Source organism: Heptranchias perlo, chromosome 21 (assembly GCF_035084215.1).
Source record: "Heptranchias perlo isolate sHepPer1 chromosome 21, sHepPer1.hap1, whole genome shotgun sequence".
Lineage (NCBI taxonomy): Eukaryota > Metazoa > Chordata > Chondrichthyes > Hexanchiformes > Hexanchidae > Heptranchias > Heptranchias perlo.
The window spans coordinates 918,397-941,414 of NC_090345.1; the positions used below are offsets into that span (position 1 = coordinate 918,397).

Sequence of the window (23,018 nt, forward strand, 5' to 3'; positions counted from 1 at the left end):
CACCGTGCTAAATGGGATAGATTCAGAACAGATCCAGCAGCTCAAAACTGGGCATCCATGAGGCGCTATGGGCCATCAGCAGCAGAATTGTATTCCAGCACAATCTGTAACCTCATGGCCCGGCATATTCCTCACTCTACCATTACCAACAAGCCAGAGGATCAACCTTGGTTCAATGAGGAGTGTAGAAGAGCATGCCAGGAGCAGCACCAGGTGTACCTAAAAATGAGGTGCCAACCTGGTGAAGCGACAACTCAGGACGACATGCATGCTAAACAGCGGAAGCAACATGCTATAGACAGAGCTAAGCGATTCCACAACCAATGGATCAGATCAAAGCTCTGCAGTCCTGCCACATCCAGTCGGGAATGGTGGTGGACAATTAAACAACTAACAGGAGGAGGAGGCTCTGTGAACATCCCCATCCTCGACGATGGCGGAGTCCAGCACGTGAATGCAAAAGACAAGGCTGAAGCGTTTGCAACCATCTTCAGTCAGATAGTGCTGAGTGGATGATCCATCTCGGCCTCCTCCCGATATCCCCACCATCACGGAAGCCAGTCTTCAGCCAATTCGATTCACTCCACGTGATATCAAGAAATGGCTGAGTGCAATGGATACAGCAAGGGCTATGGGCCCCGACAACATCCCAGCTGTAGTACTGAAGACTTGTGCTCCAGAACTAGCTGCGCCTCGAGCCAAGCTGTTCCAGTACAGCTACAACACTGGCATCTACCCGACAATGTGGAAAATTGCCCAGGTATGTCCTGTCCACAAAAAGCAGGACAAATCCAATCCAGCCAATTACCGCCCCATCAGTCTACTCTCAATCATCTGCAAAGTGATGGAAGGTGTCGTCGACAGTGCTATCAAACGGCACTTACTCACCAATAACCTGCTCACCGATGCTCAGTTTGGGTTCCGCCAGGACCACTCGGCTCCAGACCTCATTACAGCCTTGGTCCAAACATGGACAAAAGAGCTGAATTCCAGAGGTGAGGTGAAAGTGACTGCCCTTGACATCAAGGCAGCATTTGACCGAGTGTGGCACCAAGGAGCCCTAGTAAAATTGAAGTCGATGGGAATCAGGGGGAAAACTCTCCAGTGGCTGGAGTCATACCTAGCACAAAGGAAGATGGTAGTGGTTGTTGGAGGCCAATCATCTCAGCCCCAGGACATTGCTGCAGGAGTTCCTCAAGGCAGTGTCCTAGGCCCAACCATCTTCAGCTGCTTCATCAATGACCTTCCCTCCATCATAAGGTCAGAAATAGGGATGTTCGCTGATGATTGCACAGTGTTCAGTTCCATTCGCAACCCCTCAGATAACGAAGTAGGCCGTGCCCGCATGCAGCAAGACCTGGACAACATCAAGGCTTGGGCTCATAAGTGGCAAGTAACATTCGCGCCAGAAAAGTGCCAGGCAATGACCATCTCCAACAAGAGAGAGTCTAACCACCTCCCCTTGACATTCAACGGCATTACCATCACCGAATCCCCCACCATCAACATCCTGGAGGTCACCACTGACCAGAAACTTAACTGGACCAGCCATATAAATACTGTGGCCTCAAGAGCAGGTCAGAGGTTGGGTATTCTGCGGCGAGTGACTCACCTCCTGACTCCCCAAAGCCTTTCCACCATTTACAAGGCACAAGTCAGGAGTGTGATGGAATACTCTCCACTTGCCTGGATGAGTGCAGCTCCAACAACACTCAAGAAGCTCGACACCATCCAGGACAAAGCAGCCCGCTTGATTGGCACCCCATCCACCACCCTAAACATTCACTCCCTTTACCACCGGCGCACAGTGGCTGCAGTGTGTACCATCCACAGGATGCACTGCAGCAACTCGCCAAGGCTTCTTCGACAGCACCTCCCAAACCCGCGACCTCTACCACCTAGAAAGACGAGCAGCAGGCACAAGGGAACAACACCACCTGCACGTTCCCCTCCAAGTCACACACCATCCCGACTTGGAAATATATCGCCGTTCCTTCATCGTCGCTGCGTCAAAATCTTGGAACTCCCTTCCTAACAGCACTGTGGGAGAACCTTCACCACACGGACTGCAGCGGTTCACGAAGGCGGCTCACCACCACCTTCTCGAGGGCAATTAGGGATGGGCAATAAATGCCGGCCTCGCCAGCGACACCCACATCCCATGAACGAATAAAAAAAAAATGACCCCTGTTCAGAGAAATCCTCTGACTCACAAGCAGGTTACCTTCTCAAACACATTTGGGACTTGATCACTGCTGTGGTCAATTCTTAGTCATTGGATAAATAACACAACCAGTGGGAGCCTGAGGTTCCCTCGAGCGGAGACCAATAACGTCACTGCTTACCTGCAGGAATGGAAGGATGGTCTGGTAAATGTTACTCATACTGGGCTCATCGACAATGGGCGCCATCGCCACGATCAGATCCATCACCGACAGCCTGAAGGAAACAGGACGTTCAGAATAAACCAGCGTTATTTTAGTCCTAGAAATACATTAATTTTAGCCTCGTCTCTTAAATGTTAAGTCTTTATAAGGAATGTTGTTTCAATTTTAATTTAGTGACAAATACTTCAATCTTACTTCAATGACTGACAAACATAACATGGCAGTAAATACACGCGACATCAAACCACTGGCCGCACTTAAGAGGAACAAGCCAGAAAACATTTCCCCCACGGTGCCCATGTGCCCCGGGACACCCCCACCCCGGTGTGGCCAGTGCCTCGGGGAAACCCCCCCACCCCACCCCCGGTGTGGTCAGTGCCCCGGGGCAACCCCCCCACCCCACCCCCGGTGTGGTCAGTGCCTCGGGGAAACCCCCCCACCCCACCCCCGGTGTGGTCAGTGCCTCGGGGAAACCCCCCCACCCCCCCCCCGGTGTGGTCAGTGCCCCGGGGGCCCCCCCACCCCCGGTGTGGTCAGTGCCCCGGGGGCCCCCCCACCCCCGGTGTGGTCAGTGCCCCGGGGGCCCCCCCACCCCCGGTGTGGTCAGTGCCCCGGGGGTCCCCCCACCCCCGGTGTGGTCAGTGCCCCGGGGGCCCCCCCACCCCCGGTGTGGTCAGTGCCCCGGGGGCCCCCCCACCCCCGGTGTGGTCAGTGCCCCGGGGGTCCCCCCACCCCCGGTGTGGTCAGTGCCCCGGGGGCCTCCCCCCCCGGTCTGGTCAGTGCCCCGGGGGCCTCCCCCCCCCCGGTCTGGTCAGTGCCACGGGGGCCTCCCCCCCCCCGGTCTGGTCAGTGCCCCGGGGGCCTCCCCACCCCGGTCTGGTCAGTGCCACGGGGGCCTTCCCCCCCGTCTGGTCAGTGCCCCGGGGGCCTCCCCCCCTGTCTGGTCAGCGCCCTGGGGCGCCCCCAATGTCACAGGCCCTGCCCCCTGTAGCTGGTCTCCTCACCGTGTGAACTGCGAACCCTCTGAACTCTTCAGTTTCTCACTGGCCTTGTCCAGGAATCCACACACCAGCTGTCAAACATCAGCAGGAATTAACCAACCATGATAAATAGATTAAAGTGGATACATTAATCTGAGCTCCTGTAACAGCATCAGTCCCGGGACAGACACACACAATTCACCTCATTCCCAGCATCCCAGCTCAGTCAGTGCAGCCAGGACCTGAGACTGTGCGAGGGTGAGTGTGAGCTGACCTCCAGACACAGACCCCACAGCCTGAACACAGGAAGGTTGTGCACACTGGGAGTACGAGTGGATTGATCACACTGGAATTACATGGAATGTACATCACAGAAACAGGCCATTTGGCCCAACGGGTCCATGCCGGTGTCTGTGCGCCACACGAGGCTCCTCCCACCCTACTTCATTTCATCCTATCAGCTTGTTCTTCTATTCCTTTCTCCTTGTTATTTGCCTCAACTACTCCTTGTGGTAGCGAATTCCACATTCTAACCACTCTCTGGGTAAAGAAGTTTCTCCTGAATTCTTTATTGGATTTATAAGAGACCATAAGAGATAGGAGCAGGAGTAGGCCATTCGGCCCCTCGAGCCTGCTCCACCATTTAATGAGATCATGGTTGATCTGATTTTTACCTCAACTCCACTTTCCCGCCTTTCCCCATATCCTTTGACTCCCTTGCTGATCAAAAATTTGTCTAACTCAGCCTTGAATGTATTCAATGACTCAGCCGACACAGCTTTTTGGTGTAAAGAATTCCAAAGATTCACGACCCTCTGAGAGAAGAAATTCCTCCTCATTTCCGTCTTAAACGGGCGATCCCTTATTCTGAGACTATGCCCCCTAGTTTTAGATTCCCCCATGAGGGGTAACATCCTCTCAGCATCTACCCTATCGAGTCCCCTCAGAATCTTGTATGTTTCAATAAGATCTCCTCTCATTCTTCTAAACTCCAATGAGTATAGACCCAACCTGTTCAATCTTTCCTCATAAGACAACCCTTCCATACCCAGAATCAATCCAGTGAACCTTCTCTGAACTGCCTCCAAGACAAGTATGTCCTTCCTTAAATAAGGGCACCAGAACTGTACACAGTACTCCAGGTGTGGTCTCATCAGCACCCTGTACAGTTGTAGTATGACTTCCCTGCTTTTATACTCCATCCCCCCCAGAAATAAAGGCCAATATTCCGTTTGCCTTCCGGATTACCTGCTGCACCTGTATGTTGACTTTTTGTGTTTCATGTACGAGGACATCCAGATCCCTCTGTACCGCAGCATTTTGTAGTATTTCTCCATTCAAATAATATTGTTTTTTTATTTTTCCTCCCAAAGTGGATGACTTCACATTTTCCCACATTATATTCCATCTGCCAAGTTTTTGCCCATTCACTTAACCTGTCAATATCCCTTTGCAGACACTTTATGTCCTCATCGCAACTTGCTTTTCCCCCAACTTTGTATCATCAGCAAATTTGGCCGCAAGACACTCTGTTCCTTCATCCAAGTCATTGATATATATTGTAAATAGTTGAGGCTCCAGCACTGAGCCCTGTGGCACCCCACTGGTTACAGATTGCCATTTTGAAAATGACCCTTTTATCCCGACTCTTTGTTTTCTGTCAGTTAGCCAATCCTCTATCCATGCCAGTATATTACCCCCAACACCATTAGCTCTTATCTTGTGCAGTAAACTTTTATGTGGCACCTTATCGAATGCCTTTTGGAAATCCAAATATACTGCATCCATTGGTTCCCCTTTATCCACCCTGCCCGTTACTTCCTCAAAGACTCTAATAAATTTGACAGACATGATTTCCCCTTCATAATACAATCAAGGAGCGTCAACATGGTTTTATGAGTCTCCAAATGTCCTGCTACTACTTCCTTCATAATGGATTCTAGCATTTTCACAATGACAGATGTTAGGCTAACTGGTCTATAGTTATCTACTTTCTGTCTCACTCTCTTCCTGAACAGGGGTGTTACGTTTGCGGTTTTCCAATCCGCTGGGACCTTTCCAGAATCGAGTGAATTCTGGAAGATTACAACCAATGCATCCACTATCTCTGTAGCCACTTCCTTTAAGACCCTCGGATGCAAGCCATCAGGTCCAGGGGACTTGTCAGCCTTTAGACCCATTAGTTTACCGAGTACTTTTTCTCTAGTGATAGTGATTATTTTTAGTTCCTCCCTTCCTTTTATTAATGATGTTCCATTACATAACGACATAAAAGGTTGTTACGCAAGATAAGGGCTCATGGGGTTGGGTGTAATATATTAGCATGGATAGAGGATTGGTTAATGGACAGAAAACAGAGAGTCGGGATAAATGGGTCATTCTCAGGTTGGCAGGCTGTAACTAGTGGGGTGCCGCAAGGATCGGTGCTTGGGCCTCAGCTATTTACAATCTATATTAATGACTTGGATGAAGGGACCGAGTGTAATGTATCCAAGTTTGCTGATGATAAAGCTAGGTGGGAAAGTAAGCAGTGAGTCTGCAAAGGGATATTGACAGGTTAGGTGAGTGGGCAAGAAGGTAGCAGATGGAGTATAATGTGGGGAAATGTGAGGTTATTCACTTTGGTAGGAAGAATAGAAAAACAGAATATTTTTAAATGGTGAGAAACTATTAAATGTTGGTGTCCAGAGAGATTTGGGTGTCCTTCTACAAGGAACACAAAATGTTAGCATGCAGGTACAGCAAGCAATTAGGAAAGCAGATGGAATGCTGGCCTTTATTGCAAGGGGGTTGGGGTACAAGAGTAAGGAAGTCTTACTACAATTGTACAGGGCTTTGGTGAGACCTCACCTGGAGTACTGTGTATAGTTTTGGTCTCCTTATCTAAGGAAGGATATACTTGTCTTTGAAGCGGTGAAATGAAAGGGCCGGGACCGCTGTCCTAGGAGGAGTGTTTGCTAGTGCTGTTGGGGAGGGTTTAAACTAAAGTGGCAGGGGGTTGGGAACCTGAGCAGGGAGAGAGAGGAAAGCGTAACAGGAAGGGACAGAAGGTATGGAGTAATAGGTAAAGTGTTAAAAAAGGAAAAAGCAGGAACTAAGCGTCACAAAACAGATTTGAAAGTTCTTTATCTGAATGCACGTAGCATTCGTAATAAAATGGACGAGTTAACGGCACAAATAACTACGTATGGGTATGATCTTGTGGCCATTACAGAAACATGGCTGCAGGGTGACAACGACTGGGAATTAAATATGCCAGGGTATTTAACAATCAGGAAGGACAGGCAGGAAGGAAGGGGAGGTGGGGTGGCTATGTTAATAAAGGAAGGAATCACTGTAATACAGAGAAATGATATTGGGACAAAGCATCAAGATAATGAAACAGTTTGGGTGGAGATAAGGAATAATAAGGGAAAAAAAACATTAGTGGGCGTAGTATATAGGCCTCCTAATAGTTGCAACTCTGCTGGAAGAAGTATTAATCAGGAGATAGTCGGAGCATGTAATAAGGGAACAGCCATAATTATGGGGGATTTTAATTATCATATTAACTGGACAAATCAAATTGGGCAGAGCAGCCTTGAGGACGAGTTCATTGAGTGCATCAGGGATGGATTTCTTGAGCAGTATGTAACTGATCCTACAAGGGGGCAGGCAACCTTGGACCTGGTCCTGTGTAATGAGTCAGGATTAATTAATAATGTCCTAGTTAAGGATCCCCTTGGAACGAGCGACCACAACATGGTTGAATTCCATATCCAATTAGAGGGTGAGAAGGTTGATTCTCAAACAAGCGTACTGAGCTTGAATAAAGGAGACTATGATGGTATGAGAGCGGAATTTATTAAAGTGGACTGGGAAAATAGATTAAAGGGTAAGACGGTACATGAGCAGTGGTGTTCATTTAAGGAGTTATTTTACAACTTTCAAAATAAATATATTCCACTGAGGAAAAAAGGGTGTAAAAGAAATGACAGCCACCCGTGGCTAAGTAAAGAAATCAAGGATAGTATCCGACTAAAAACAAGGACATATAAGGTAGCCAAACTTAGTGGGAGGATAGAAGATTGGGAATTCTTCAAAAGACAGCAAAAAGTAACTAAAGGATTGATTAAGAAAGGGAAGTTAGATTATGAAAAGAAATTAGCAAAAAATATAAAAACAGATAGCAAGAGTTTCTATAGTTATATAAAAAGAAAAAGGGTGGCTAAGGCAAACATAGGTCCCTTAGAGGATGAGACCGGGAAATTAATGGTGGGAAACATGGAGATGGCAAAAATGCTGAACAAATATTTTGTTTCAGTCTTTACAGTAGAGGACACTAAGAATATCCCAACACTGGACAAACAGGGGACTCTCGGGGGGGAGGAGCTAAATACGATTAAAATCACTCAAGAGATGGTACTCAGTAAAATAATGGGACTCAAGGCGGATAAATCCCCTGGACCTGATGGCTTCCATCCTAGGGTCTTGAGGGAAGTGGCAGTAGGGATTGTGGATGCTTTGGTGATAGTTTTCCAAAATTCCCTGGACTCAGGAGAGGTCCCGGCAGATTGGAAAACTGCTAATGTAACACCGTTATTTAAAAAGGGTAGTAGGCAGAAGGCTGGAAATTATAGGCCAGTTAGCTTAACATCTGTGGTGGGTAAAATTTTGGAGTCTATTATTAAGGAGACAGTAACGGAACATTTAGATAAGCATAATTTAATAGGACAAAGTCAGCATGGCTTTATGAAGGGGAAGTCATGTCTGACAAATTTGCTTGAGTTCTTCGAGGATATAACGTATAGGGTGGATAAAGGGGAACCAGTGGACATAGTGTATTTAGACTTCCAGAAGGCATTCGACAAGGTGCCACATAAAAGATTATTACTTAAGATAAAAAATCACAGGATTGGGGGTAATATTCTGGCATGGGTGGAGGATTGGTTATCGAACAGGAAGCAGAGAGTTGGGATAAATGGTTCATTTTCAGACTGGCAACCAGTAACCAGTGGTGTTCCACAGGGGTCGGTGCTGGGTCCCCCAACTCTTTACAATCTATATTAACGATTTGGAGGAGGGGACCGAGTGCAACATATCAAAATTTGCAGATGATACAAAGATGGGAGGGAAAGTAGAGAGTGAGGAGGACATAAAAAACCTGCAAGGGGATATAGACAGGCTGGGTGAGTGGGCGGAGATTTGGCAGATGCAATACAATATTGGAAAATGTGAGGTTATGCACTTTGGCAGGAAAAATCAGAGAGCAAGTTATTTTCTTAATGGCGAGAGACTGGAAAGTACTGCAGTACAAAGGGATCTGGGGGTCCTAGTGCAAGAAAATCAAAAAGTTGGTATGCAGGTGCAGCAGGTGATCAAGAAAGCCAACGGAATGTTGGCTTTTATTGCTGGGGGGATAGAATATAAAAACAAGGAGGTATTGCTGCAGTTATATAAGGTATTGGTGAGACCGCACCTGGAATACTGCATACAGTTTTGGTCTCCATACTTAAGAAAAGACATACTTGCTCTCGAGGCAGTACAAAGAAGGTTCACTCGGTTAATCCCGGGGATGAGGGGGCGGACATATGAGGAGAGGTTGAGTAGATTGGGACTCTACTCATTGGAGTTCAGAAGAATGAGAGGCGATCTTATTGAAACATATAAGATTGTGAAGGGTCTTGATCGGGTGGATGCAGTAAGGATGTTCCCAAAGATGGGTGAAACTAGAACTAGGGGGCATAATCTTAGAATAAGGGGCTGCTCTTTCAAAACTGAGATGAGGAGAAACTTCTTCACTCAGAGGGTGGTAGGTCTGTGGAATTTGCTGCCCCAGGAAGCTGTGGAAGCTACATCATTAGATAAATTTAAAACAGAAATAGACAATTTCCTAGAAGTAAAGGGAATTAGGGGTTATGGGGAGCGGGCAGGAAATTGGACATGAAGCTGAGTTCGGATCGGTCAATGCCCTGTGGGTGGCGGAGAGGGCCCAGGGGCTATGTGGCCGGGTCCTGCTCCGACTTCTTGTGTTCTTTAGATTTGTGGTTGGGATCAGATCAGCCATGATCTTATTGAATGGCGGAGCAGGCTCGAGGGGCCGATTGGCCTACTCCTGCTCCAATTTCTTATGTTCTTATGTTCACTAGATTGATTCCTGGGATGAGAGGGTTGTCCTATGAAGAAAGATCAAGTAGAATGGGCCTATACTCTCTGGTGTTTAGAAGAATGAGAGGTGATCTCATTGAAACATAAGATTCTGAGGGGGCTTGACAGGGTAGATGCGGAGAGGTTATTTCCCCTGGCTGGAGAGACATAGATTCAGGACAAGGGGTCGGCCATTTAAGACTGAGATGAGGAAAAATTTCTTCACACAAAGGATTGTGAATCTTTGGAATTCTCTACCCCAGAGGGCTGTGGATGCTGAGTTGTTGAATATAGTCAAGGCTGAGATTGATGGATTTTTGGAATCTAGGGGAATCAAGAGATATGGGGATCAACAGCAAAGTGGAGTTGAGCTTGAAGATCAGCCATGATCTGACTGAATGGCGGAGCAGGATCGAGGGGCCGACTCCTGCTATTTCTTATGTTCTTACGACGATCTTATTTTTATGGCCCCTTGTTCTTTTTTTTTATTTGTTCATGGGATGTGGGCGTCGCTGGCGAGGCCGGCATTTATTGCCCATCCCTAATTGCCCTTGAGAAGGTGGTGGTGAGCCGCCTTCTAGAACCGCTGCAGTCCGTGTGGTGAAGGTTCTCCCACAGTGCTGTTAGGAAGGGAGTTCCAGGATTTTGACCCAGCGACGATGAAGGAACGGCGATATATTTCCAAGTCGGGATGGTGTGTGACTTGGAGGGGAACGTGCAGGTGGTGTTGTTCCCTTGTGCCTGCTGCTCTTGTCCTTCTAGGTGGTAGAGATCGCGGGTTTGGGAGGTGCTGTCGAAGAAGCCTTGGCGAGTTGCTGCAGTGCATCCTGTGGATGGTACACACTGCAGCCACAGTGCGCCGGTGGTGAAGGGAGTGAATGTTTAGGGTGGTGGATGGGGTGCCAATCAAAGGGGCTTCTTTGTCCTGGATGGTGTCGAGCTTCTTGAGTGTTGTTGGAGCTGCACTCATCCAGGCAAGTGGAGACTATTCCATCACACTCCTGACTTGTGCCTTGTAGATGGTGGAAAGGCTTTGGGGAGTCAGGAGGTGAGTCACTCGCCGCAGAATACCCAGCCTCTGGCCTGCTCTTGAGGCCACAGTATTTATATGGCTGGTCCAGTTAAGTTCCGGTCAATGGTAACCCCCAGGATGTTGATGGTGGGGGATTCGGCGATGGTAATGCCGTTGAATGTCATGGGGAGGTGGTTAGACTCTCTCTTGTTGGAGATGGTCATTGCCTGGCACTTATCTGGCACGAATGTTACTTGCCACTTATGAGCCCAAGCCTTGATGTTGTCCAGGTCTTGCTGCATGCGGGCTCGGACTGCTTCATTATCTGAGGGGTTGTGAATGGAACTGAACGCTGTGCAATCATCAGCGAACATCCCCATTTCTGACCTTATGATGGAGGGAAGGTCATTGAAGAAGCAGCTGAAGATGGTTGGGCCTAGGACACTGCCCTGAGGAACTCCTGCAGCAATGTCCTGGGGCTGAGATGATTGGCCACAAACAACCAATACCATCTTCCTTTGTGCTAGGTATGACTCCAGCCACTGGAGTTTTCCCCGATTCCCATTGACTTCAATTTTACTAGGGCTCCTTGGTGCCACACTCGGTCAAATGCTGCCTTGATGTCAAGAGCAGTCACTCTCATCTCACCTCTGGAATTCAGCTCTTTTGACCATGTTTGGACCAAGGCTGTAATGAGGTCTGGAGCCGAGTGGTCCTGGCGGAACCCAAACTGAGCATCGGTGAGCAGGTTATTGGTGAGTAAGTGCCGCTTGATAGCACTGTCAACGACACCTTCCATCACTTTGCTGATGATTGAGAGTAGACTGATGGGGCGGTAATTGGCCAGATTGGATTTGTCCTGCTTTTTGTGGACAGGACATACCTGGGCAATTTTCCACATTGTCGTGTAGATGCCAGTGTTGTCGCTGTACTGGAACAGCTTGGTTAGAGGCGCAGCTAGTTCTGGAGCACAAGCCTTCAGCACTACAGCCGGGATGTTGTCGGGGCCCATAGTCTTTGCTGTATCCAATGCACTCAGCCGTTTCTTGATATCACGTGGAGTGAATCGAATTGGCTGAAGACTGGCTTCTGTGATGGTGGGGTGGTGGGGATATCGGGAGGTGGCCGAGATGGATCATCCACTCGGCATTTCTGGCTGAAGATGGCTGCAAACGCTTCAGCCTTGTCTTTTGCACTCAGGTGCTGGACTCCGCCATCGTTGAGAATGGGGATGTTTACAGAGCCTCCTCCTCCCGTTAGTTGTTTAATTGTCCACCACCATTCACGACTGGATGTGGCAGGACTGCAGAGCTTTGATCTGATCCGTTGGTTGTGGAATCGCTTGGCTCTGTCTATAGCATGTTGCTTCCGCTGTTTAGCATGTATGTAGTCCTGAGCTGTATCTTCACCAGGTTGGCACCTCATTTTTAGGTACGCCTGGTGCTGCTTCCGGCATGCTCTTCTACACTCCTCATTGAGCCAGGGTTGATCCCCTGGCTTGTTGGTAATGGTAGAGTGAGGAATATGCCGGGCCATGAGGTTACAGATTCTGCTGGAATACATTTCTGCTGTTGCTGATGGCCCACAGCGCCTCATGGATGCCCAGTTTTGAGCTGCTGGATCTGTTCTGAATCTACCCCATTTAGCACGGTGGTAGTGCCACACAACACGTTGGATGGTGTCCTCAGTGCGAAGACGGGACTTCGTCTCCACGAGGACCATGCGGTGGTCACTCCTACCAATACTGTCATGGACAGATGAATCTGCAACAGGTTGATTGGTGAGGACGAGGTCAAGTAAGTTTTTCCCTTGTGTTGGTTCGCTCACCACCTGCCGCAGGCCCAGTCTAGCAGCTATGTCCTTCAGGACTCGGCCAGCTCGGTCAGTAGTGCTGCTACCGAGCCACTCTTGGTGATGGACATTGAAGTCCCCCACCCAGAGTACATTTTGTGCCCTTGCTACCCTCAGTGCTTCCTCCAAGTGGTGCTCAACATGGAGGAGGACTGATTCATCAGCTGAGGGAGGACGGTAGGTGGTAATCAGCAGGAGGTTTCCTTGCCCATGTTTGACCTGATGCCATGAGATTTCATGGGGTCCAGAGTCAATGTTGAGGACTCCCAGGGCCACTCCCTCCTGACTGTATATCACTGTACCGCCACCTCTGGTGGGTCTGTCCTGCCGGTGGGACAGGGATGGTGATGGAAGAGTCTGGGACGTTGGCTGAAATGTATGATTCTGTGAGTATGGCTATGTCAGGCTGTTGCTTGACTCGTCTGTGGGACAGCTCTCCCAATTTTGGCACAAGTCCCCAGATATTAGTAAGGAGGACCTCGCAGGGTCGACTGGGCTTGGTTTGCTGTTGTCATGTCCGATGCCGGGTGGTCCGTCCGGTTTTAATCTTATTATGACTTTTTTTTAAAGTGAGATTTTACAACTGAGTGGCTTGCTAGGCCATTTCAGAGGGCAATTAAGAATCAACCACATTGCTGTGGGTCTGGAGTCACATATAGGCCAGACCGGGTAAGGACGGCAGGTTTCCTTCCCTAAAGGACATTAGTGAACCAGATGGGTTTTTACGACAATCCAGTAGTTTCATGGCCACCATTACTGATACTAGTATTTTAATTCCAGATTTTATTTAATTGAACTTAATTAATTGAATTTAAATTCCCCAGCTGCCGTGGCGGGATTTGAACTCATGACTCCGGATTATTATTCCAGGCCTCTGGATTACTAGCCCAGTAACATAACCACTATGCTACCGTGGAAACATCATCTTTACGTCTATCCTATCAAATGTAAGCATTTATATAGCACGTGAACAGGTCCTCAGAATGTCCCAAAGTGCTTTACAACAAATGGATTACTGTTACAGTCATAATAGCAAAGGACAAATAGACTTCAGTGTTGCTGATTGTTTTGCTGTGTCGGTGCAGACTGTCCCAGCAGACTGATCACACGAGCATTGCTGATTATTTTGCGGCCTGTATATCGCGGTGCAGACTCACCTGCTGGTCAGCCAGGGTTAAGTACATTTTGACCGTATCCAGTACAGGCATCCTGTAAGCTGCACTCTCCCCACTGGCTGGCTCCGTGCTGTAAACATTGAACAGGATTGGTAGGAAGTTCTTGGCAAATCGACTCACTTCAGCCCGGTCTGTCTCTGGAAGAATTAAAACCAAATGACACCAATGATGAAATCCACTCAAGACACTTAAACCCAGCCCCACCCAGACTGTGCAGTTTAACTCAGCCCCTCCCTACCCAGGCTGTGCAGTTTAACTCAGCCCCTCCCCACCCAGACTGTGCAGTTTAACTCAGCCCCTCCCTACCCAGACTGTGCAGTTTAACTCAGCCCCTCCCTACCCAGGCTGTGCAGTTTAACTCAGCCCCTCCCCACCCAGACTGTGCAGTTTAACTCAGCCCCTCCCTACCCAGACTGTGCAGTTTAACTCAGCCCCTCCCCAGTCAGAATTGCCCAGACTCTCTCATCCCACAACCAGCAGACTTTGAGCCTACTCCCAGTTCATGGGAGGGTGGGACACTGCAGCTCTCCCCACAAGTCCAGTCGACAGGAGTTGGAATTGGATTCAGATCAGATCAGGATTGGATTGAGATCGGGATTGAGATCAGTTCAGGATTGGGATCAGATTTGAATCGAATCGGGATCATTTCTGGACTCCTGGAGTTTTTGTAGGGGTGAAATCTCCAATGCCGTGCCTGACACTCACCAATCTCACAGCCTTTGCTGAGCAGGATCCGTAGGGCCCGACAGATAGTTAGACGGAGGTCTGGCCGGTCACTGATGGCCGTGCCCAGGGTCCTTGCAATACCTTTAAATGCCACCGCTGTGTCTGTAGGTTTAGTGCAGAATCCAGGCAGCATCGTCCAAATCTAAACAAAAAGTGAAATGTTAAAGAGACCAGTAAATGGCCCAAGTCCTGATAATAGGGAACACACAAAGGGAAATCACTGCTGGAGTCCGAATCCACCGTGAGTATACGAGACAGAGCTGTCGCACATCAAACACTCCCAGAGCAGGTACAGCATGGGTTAGATACAGAGTAAAGCTCCCTCTACACTGTCCCATCAAACACTCCCAGAGCAGGTACAGCATGGGTTAGATACAGAGTAAAGCTCCCTCTACACTGTCCCATCAAACACTCCCAGGGCAGGTACAGCACGGGTTAGATACAGAGTAAAGCTCCCTCTACACTGTCCCATCAAACACTCCCAGGGCAGGTACAGCACGGGTTAGATACAGAGTAAAGCTCCCTCTACACTGTCCCATCAAACATTCCCAGGGCAGGTACAGCACGGGTTAGATACAGAGTAAAGCTCCCTCTACACTACAAAGGATCAGGAGGGAAGGGTAGCCCTGGAGTAAAAAATAGTAAGGAATTAGATGCAGTCAGACCAAAAGAGAGTGAAAGAAAGTCTAAGACGGGTTTGCAGTGCCTGTTTGTGAATGCACAAAGTGTGGTAAACAAGGTTGGTGAGCTGCAAGCACAAATAATCACATGGGAATACGACGTGACGATAACGGAGACCTGGCTCAAAATAGGGCAGAATTGGGTACTAAATATTCCTGGATACAAGGTGTTCAGGAAAGATAGGGAAGGAAAGATAGGAGTGGGGGGGGGGGGGGGGGTTGGCAGTATTGATTAAGGAGAATATTGCAGTGTTGGAGAGAGAGGATGTCCTGGAGGGGTCAAGGACAGAATCTATTTGGTTAGAGTTGAGAAACAATCGAGGTGCCATTACACTACTGGGAGTATTTTATAGGCCACCAACTAGTGGGAAGGATATAGAGGAGCAAATTTACAGGGAAATTACAGAGAGGTGCAAAAGCCATAGAGTAGTGATAACGGGGGACTTCAACTATCCTAATATAGACTGGGATAGTAATAATATAAGGGGCAAAGAGGGGGAGGAATTTTTGAAGTGTGTTCAGGAGAACTTTCTTGACCAGTAAGTTTCTAGCCCAATGAGGAAGGAGGCATTGCTGGATTTGGTTCTGGAGAATGAGGCGGGCCAAGAGGAGCAAGTGTCAGTGGGAGAACATTTAGGGAACAGCGATCAAAGTATCATAAGGTTTCGAATAGCTATGGAAAAGGACACAGACCTCTCTAAAGTAAAAATACTCAATTGGAGGAGGGCCAATTTCAATGGGATGAAAACAGATCTGGCCCGGGTAAATTGGAATCAAAGATTGGCAGGCAAAACTGTAATCGAACAGTGGGCGGCCTTTAAAGGGGAGATAATTCAGGTACAGACAAGGTACATTCCCACGAGGGAGAAAGGTAGGGCAACTAAAGCCAGAGCTCCCTGGATGATAAAAGAGATAGAGAGTAAGATGAAGCAGAAAAAAGGGGTGTATGACAGATGTCAGGTTGATAACACAAGTGAGGAGCAGGCAGAATATAGAGAGTTCAGAGGGGAAGTGAGAAAGGAAATAAGAGGGGCAAAGAGAGAGTATGAGAATAGACTGGCGGGAACATAAAAGGGAATTCAAAAGTCTTCCACAGGCAAATAAACAGTAAACGGGTAGTAAGAGGGGTGGGGCCGATTAGGGACCATAAACGAGATCTACTCATGGAGGTAGTGGGCATGGCTGAGGTATTAAATGAGTACTTTGTATCTGTTTTTTACCAAGGAAGAAGATGCTGCCAGAGTCTCGGTAAAGGAAGATATAGTTAAGATACTGGATGGGCTAAAAATTGGTACTTGAAAGGCTAGCTGTACTTAAAGTAGATAAGTCACCTGATCCAGAAGCTGAGGGAAGTAAGGGTGTAAATTGCGGAGGTACTGGCCATAATCTTCCAAACATCCTTAGATACGGGGGGTGGTGCCAGGGGACTGGAGAATTGCAAATGTTACACCCTTGTTCAAAAAACGGTGTGAAGATAAACCCAGCAACTACAGGCCAGTCAGTTTAACCTCGGTGGTGGGGAAACTTTTGGAAACGATAATCCGGGACAGAATTAACAGTCACTTGGACAAGTGTGGATTGATTAGGGAAAGCCAGCACGGATTTGTTAAAGGCAAATCGTGTTTAACCAACTCGATAGAGTTTTCTGATGAGGTAACAGAGAGAGTTGATGAGGGCAATGTAGTTGATGTGGTGTATGGATTTACAAAAAGCGTTTGATAAAGTGCCACATAGTAGGCTTGCTATTAAGATTGCGGCCCATGGAATAAAGGGGGCAGCAACATGGATACAGAATTGGCTAAGTGACAGGAAACAGAGAGTAGTGGTGAACGGTTGTTTCTCGGACTGGAGGGAGGTGTACAGTGGTGTTCCCCAGGGGTCGGTGCTGGGACCACTGCTTTTCTTGATATATATTAATGACTTGGACTTGGGTGTACAGGGCACAATTTCAAAATTTGTGGATGATACAAAACTTGGAAGTGTAGTGAACAGTGAGGAGGATAGTGATAGACTTCAAGAGGATATAGACAGGCTGGTGGAATGGGCGGACACGTGGCAGATGAAGTTTAACGCGGAAAAATGAGAGGTGATGCATTTCGGTTGGAAAAATCAGGAGAGACAATATAAACTAGAGGGCACAACTCTAAAAGGGGTGCAGGAACAGAGAGACCTGGGGGTATATGTGCATAAATCATTGAAGGTGGCAGGGCAGGTTGAGAAAGCAGTTAAAAAAGCATACGGGGTCCTGGGCTTTATAAATAGAGGCATAGAGTATAAAAGTACGGAAGTCATGATGAACCTTTATAAAACACTGGTTCGGCCACAACTGGAGTATTGTGTCCAGTTCTGGGCACTGCACTTTAGGAAAGATGTGAAGGCCTTAGAGAGGGTGCAGAAGAGATTTACTAGAATGGTTCCAGGGATGAGGGACTTAAATTCCGTGGATAGACCGGAGAAGCTGGGGTTGTTCTCCTTGGAACAGAGAAGGTTGAGAGGAGATTCGATCGAGGTGTTCAAAATCGTGAAGGGTCCAGACAGAGTAGATAGAGAGAAACTGTTCCCATTGGCGGAAGGGTCAAGAACCAAACGGCATAGATTTAAGGTGATTGGCAAAAGAACCGAAGGTGACATGAGGAAAAGCTCTTTTACCCAGCGAGTGGTTAGGATCTGGAATGCGCTGCCCGAGGGGGTGGTGGAGGCAGATTCAATTGTGGCTTTCAAAATGGAACTGGATAAATACTTGAAACAAAAAAACGTGCAGGGCTACGGGGATAGGGCGGGGCGGTGGGACGAGCTGGATTGCTCTTGCGTAGAGCTGGCACGGACTCGATGGGCCGAATGGCTTCCTTCTGTGCTGTAACCTTCTATGATTCTATACACTGTCCCATTAAACACTCCCGGGGCAGGTACAGCACGGGTTAGATACAGAGTAAAGCTCCCTCTACACTGTCCCATCAAACATTCCCAGGGCGTCTAACTATCTATCAGGCCTCTGAGGTTCAATACCCATGTGACCCACAAAGTCAAAATGCATGGAGGCCTCAGCTCGCCTGTCAGTGTGAGTCTATCACCCTTTTGGGCTGAATGAAATGGACAGTTTAATGAATTGTCAGTAGCTTTCTGCCCTGGACCAGTGTACACCAAACACTGGTGGATAATGCCTCAAACCTGGGAGCCTTACAGCCAACAGAGGGGACTTCTATCCCACCGCTCGAGGCTGGATTCAAGTCAGGTGAAATGGCAGTGTCCAACCCACTGCAACAGCCAACTCCTGAATGGATCATGAACCACCCAGGACCGTTATAAACCCCGAGTCCTTCCCTTTATTTATCTGCTCCACCAGCTGCTCCTTACCTGCCACTGCAACGTGTCATAGATTTTAGCCTCAATTGGTCGGCCCAACTGAGTGAGTTCCAGAGCTACAGAGAGAAAGAGAATCAGCTCAACCAGAGAACACACAGGCAGCAAAGTCACAGACATTCAGAGATTTAAATGCTGGAGCTGTCCTCAGAGGTGCAATGGGATAGAGCAGCCTCTCACCCCTCCACCCCAGGGACTGGTCAGCCTCTCACCCCTCCACCCCAGGGACTGGTCAGCCTCTCACCCCTCCACCCCAGGGGACTGGTCAGCCTCTCACCCCTCCACCCCAGGGGACTGGTCAGCCTCTCACCCCTCGGACTGGTCAGCCTCTCACCCCTCGGACTGGTCAGCCTCTCACCCCTCGGACTGGTCAGCCTCTCACCCCTCCACCCCAGGGACTGGTCAGTCTCTCACCCCTCCACCCCAGGGACTGGTCAGTCTCTCACCCCTCCACCCCAGGGGACTGGTCAGCCTCTCACCCCTCCACCCCAGGGGACTGGTCAGCCTCTCACCCCTGCACCCAAAGGACTGGACAGCCCTGCTCTATTCTGGCACAGTCTGTGTGGGACGGCAGAGTTCCCACTGTCGAAGACCCCAATTCACAGGCAGACCCAACCAAATACATTCACCGCCGCCCACTCCCAGTCAGTCCAGGTGTCAGGTGAAGAGGCAGGATCTGACCAGCTTTACAGTGAATCCTGCATCAGAAGAGAATCCCCACCCCCTCCCCCTCCCAACCCAGGCCCCAGCAGTGAAAAGGCGGTGTTGACGGACACTGAGACCCAATACTTTATACACAGCAGGAAACCGTGAGTGCAAAACTGGTGGCAGAGAGGGGGGTGGAGGTGGGGTGGATTGGGGGGTGGGGGTGGAGGTGGGGTGGATTGGGGGGTGGGGGTGGAGGTGGGGTGGATTGGGGGGTGAGGGTGGAGGACGGCCGAACGCCGGGAAAAATCCAAAATATAAACGATCAGCGATGATTTTACTACAACGCGAGCCACAAATCCTTCGCAATGAACCGCCCCCCGGGATCAGCGTGGCCCCTCCCCTCCCCCCGCGGTCAGCGCGGCCCCGCCCCGCGGTCAGCGCGGCCCCGCCCCGCGGTCAGCGCGGCCCGCCCCCTCCGCCCCGCGGTCAGCGCGGCCCCGCCCCCTCCGCCCCGCGGTCAGCGCGGCCCCGCCCCGCGGTCAGCGCGGCCCCGCCCCCTCCGCCCCGCGGTCAGCGCGGCCCCGCCCCCTCCCTGTACCTCTGTTCTTGAGTCTCGCGGCTAAGGGCAGGAAGTACGTGTTGAAGAAGGCGAGCTGCGTGTGTTTGACGTGGTCCCGGATGACGGGGATCAGCCAACTCCGAGGGAAGTCAAACCTCTCCCTAAAAACAAGAGACACACGTGATCAAGCTGCCCCTCCTGCCCCAGCTCAGGCACAGCACACACCTGCTCCAGCCCCCCACCCCTGCCACTGGAAACAGAGCACACCTGCACCCCCAGGGGTGGGGAGGCGGCAAGGGGGGGGGGGGGGGGGGGGAACAGCAAGAGTAGGCCATTCGGCCCTTCGGGCCTGCTCCACCATTCAAAATGATCATGGCTGATCGTCTAACTCAGTACCCTGTTCCCGCTTTTTCCCCAAATCCCTTGATCCCTTTAGCATTAAGAAATATATCTATCTCCTTCTTGAATACATCGAATGACTTGGCCTCCACTGCCTTCTGTGGTAGAGAATTCCACAGGTTCACTACCCTCTGAGTGAAGAGATTTCTCCTCATCTCAGTTCTAAATGGCATACCCCGTATCCTGAGACTGTGACCCCTGGTTCTGGACTCCCCCAGCCATCGGGAACATCCTCCCTGCATCTAGTCTGTCTAGTCCTGTTAGAATTTTATATGTTTTGATGAGATCACCTCTCATTCTTCTAAACTCGAGTGAATACAGGCCGAGTCGACCCAATCTCTCCTCATACATCAGTCCTGCCGGGCGAGGGGGGGGGGGGAGGGTGTTGATGTAAAATGGTTTCAAGGTCCTTGCCCTTTGCCAGAGTAGAATTACTCTCCCTTCCCCAGGTAGCATCACTCACTCAGTGCCATCGATCTGCAGAGGGATCGCCTGCAGAACAGCCTCAGGCCCCATGCTCTCCACCGCCGCTCCCACAGCCTGCTCTAGGTCCCCGGTGTAGGGGAAATGTGGAGTCGCTCGTAGGTCACACAGTGCCTGTAAACACTGAACAAACAGACACAGCATCAGTATGTCGCAAAGGCCATGGCTCAGTCTCTCACCTGAGGCTCAAAGACGTCAGTTCCAGGCCCCCCCCCCCCATCAGTTCCAGGCCCCCCCCCACCATCAGTTCCAGGCCCCCCCCCCCCACCATCAGTTCCAGGCCCCCCCCCCCATCAGTTCCAGGCCCCCCCCCCCCACCATCAGTTCCAGGCCCCCCCCCCCCCATCAGTTCCAGGCCCCCCCCCACCATCAGTTCCAGGCCCCCCCCCCACCATCAGTTCCAGGCCCCCCCCCCACCATCAGTTCCAGGCCCCCCCCCCACCATCAGTTCCAGGCCCCCCCCCACACCATCAGTTCCAGGCCCCCCCCCCACCATCAGTTCCAGGCCCCCCCCCCATCAGTTCCAGGCCCCCCCCCCCACCATCAGTTCCAGGCCCCCCCCCCACCATCAGTTCCAGGCCCCCCCCCCCCACCATCAGTTCCAGGCCCCCCCCCCCACCATCAGTTCCAGGCCCCCCCCCATCAGTTCCAGGCCCCCCCCCCATCAGTTCCAGGCCCCCCCCCACCATCAGTTCCAGGCCCCCCCCCCCATCAGTTCCAGGCCCCCCCCCCCCCCCATCAGTTCCAGGCCCCCCCCCCCACCATCAGTTCCAGGCCCCCCCCCCCACCATCAGTTCCAGGCCCCCCCCCCATCAGTTCCAGGCCCCCCCCCCCCCCCCCCCATCAGTTCCAGGCCCCCCCCCCCCCACCATCAGTTCCAGGCCCCCTCTCTCACCTGCTCCATTACTGGGTAGGCTTGTGTGCCGATGACCTCAAAGAATGTGCTGAGAACCTGTAGAATGAAGGCCCAGGATGCGTGGAACCGATAGGCCAGACCATCCTCCACCGTCCTGCAATACAACCACACGTCAAATGGCCAATCAGCACAGCACCACAGAGAACGTAACCAATCACAGCAAGGCACTGCAACAGTACAATCACATCACGGCACGCTAAACCACACAGCCAATCACGGCACGCTAAACCACACAGCCAATCACGGCACGCTAAACCACACAGCCAATCACGGCACGCTAAACCACACAGCCAATCACGGCACGCTAAACCACACAGCCAATCACGGCACGCTAAACCACACAGCCAATCACGGCACGCTAAACCACACAGCCAATCACGGCACGCTAAACCACACAGCCAATCACGGCACGCTAAACCACACAGCCAATCACGGCACGCTAAACCACACAGCCAATCACGGCACGCTAAACCACACAGCCAATCACGGCACGCTAAACCACACAGCCAATCACGGCACGCTAAACCACACAGCCAATCACGGCACGCTAAACCACACAGCCAATCACGGCACGCTAAACCACACAGCCAATCACGGCACGCTAAACCACACAGCCAATCACGGCACGCTAAACCACACAGCCAATCACGGCACGCTAAACCACACAGCCAATCACATTTATTTCTGTGTAAATTTCTTGGCAGGAAAGGGATTCTTTCTGAATGAAACTTCCGGCTGGAATTTCCCGTATGGTCACGGTGTGAGGGATCGATACCTGGAGACTAGTGACACCCCCACCATACCCCCCCCCCCAGAGAGAGAGACCCTCAATCCCCCCCACCACAGAGACCCTCAATCCCCCCCACCACAGAGACACCCACAACTCCTCCCCCACAGAGACACACCCACAACCCCTCCCCCCCAGAGACACCCACAACCCCTCCCCCCCCGAGACACCCACAACCCCTCCCCCCCCAGAGACACCCACAGCCCCTCCCCCACAGAGACACCCACAACCCCTCCCCCCCAGAGAGACACCCACAACCCCTCCCCCCCAGACACCCACAACCCCTCCCCCACAGACACACCCACAACCCCTCCCCCAGTACAAGAGTTTGAACATCTCACCTGAACATCTTCCAGATGTAGGAGGCAGGCCCCGAGGGGGACGATGAAACAAAGATTCCGATATCAGCTGCGAATGGAGCCACACACTCCCTCAGCAACACCTGCTCAGACAAACAACAGCAGTCCTGAGCAGGCACAAAACTCAACTACAACTCAACAAAGTCAAGGCCAGGACTGTAGCTGTCTGGGAGTGTTTGATGGGTCAGTGTAGAGCACTGATGGCCAACCCCAGGCACGCCTCGCTCCGGAGAGTGATACGCCATGGGAGCAGTCGGGAGACTCGGGCTCCTGGGGCCAGTGTTGTGAGTGGTGCGCTCTGCCTTTGTGTGTCGGATTGGGTTGGTCAATGTGTGAAGCAGTGGTGACATCAGCCAACGCCAAGGCCCGGCTCGGGCTCCATCACATGCGGTGAGCGCCCTGTGGCTTTCTTTAATGCGCTGCGTGGGTGGGCAGGAGCACAGCCTCTCCCTCCTCTCAGTAGCACAAAGTCAGTTTTGCACTGTTTTCTTCGTTCGTGGTGCATATAGTTTTTGTTTCATTTCCATCCTAACAATGTCTGAGTAAACTGAGCACATCCAAACCAAAGTA

The 23,018-nt window shown here is 50.7% G+C and overlaps 1 protein-coding gene across 1 annotated transcript in view; it reads right to left on the reverse strand.

Annotated features, from left to right (window-relative positions):
* Positions 1-23,018, reverse strand: part of rrp12 (ribosomal RNA processing 12 homolog) — a 92,749-nt gene that overhangs the window by 13,554 nt on the left and 56,177 nt on the right. Inside the window, exons 11-19 of the mRNA XM_068002787.1 lie at positions 22,431-22,531; positions 21,282-21,396; positions 20,367-20,509; positions 19,544-19,665; positions 18,292-18,356; positions 14,237-14,399; positions 13,514-13,668; positions 3,392-3,459; positions 2,346-2,439 (exon numbers count right to left, since the gene is read on the reverse strand). Coding sequence (XP_067858888.1) covers positions 2,346-2,439; positions 3,392-3,459; positions 13,514-13,668; positions 14,237-14,399; positions 18,292-18,356; positions 19,544-19,665; positions 20,367-20,509; positions 21,282-21,396; positions 22,431-22,531 — 1,026 coding nt within the window. The remainder of the gene's footprint in view (positions 1-2,345; positions 2,440-3,391; positions 3,460-13,513; positions 13,669-14,236; positions 14,400-18,291; positions 18,357-19,543; positions 19,666-20,366; positions 20,510-21,281; positions 21,397-22,430; positions 22,532-23,018) is intronic.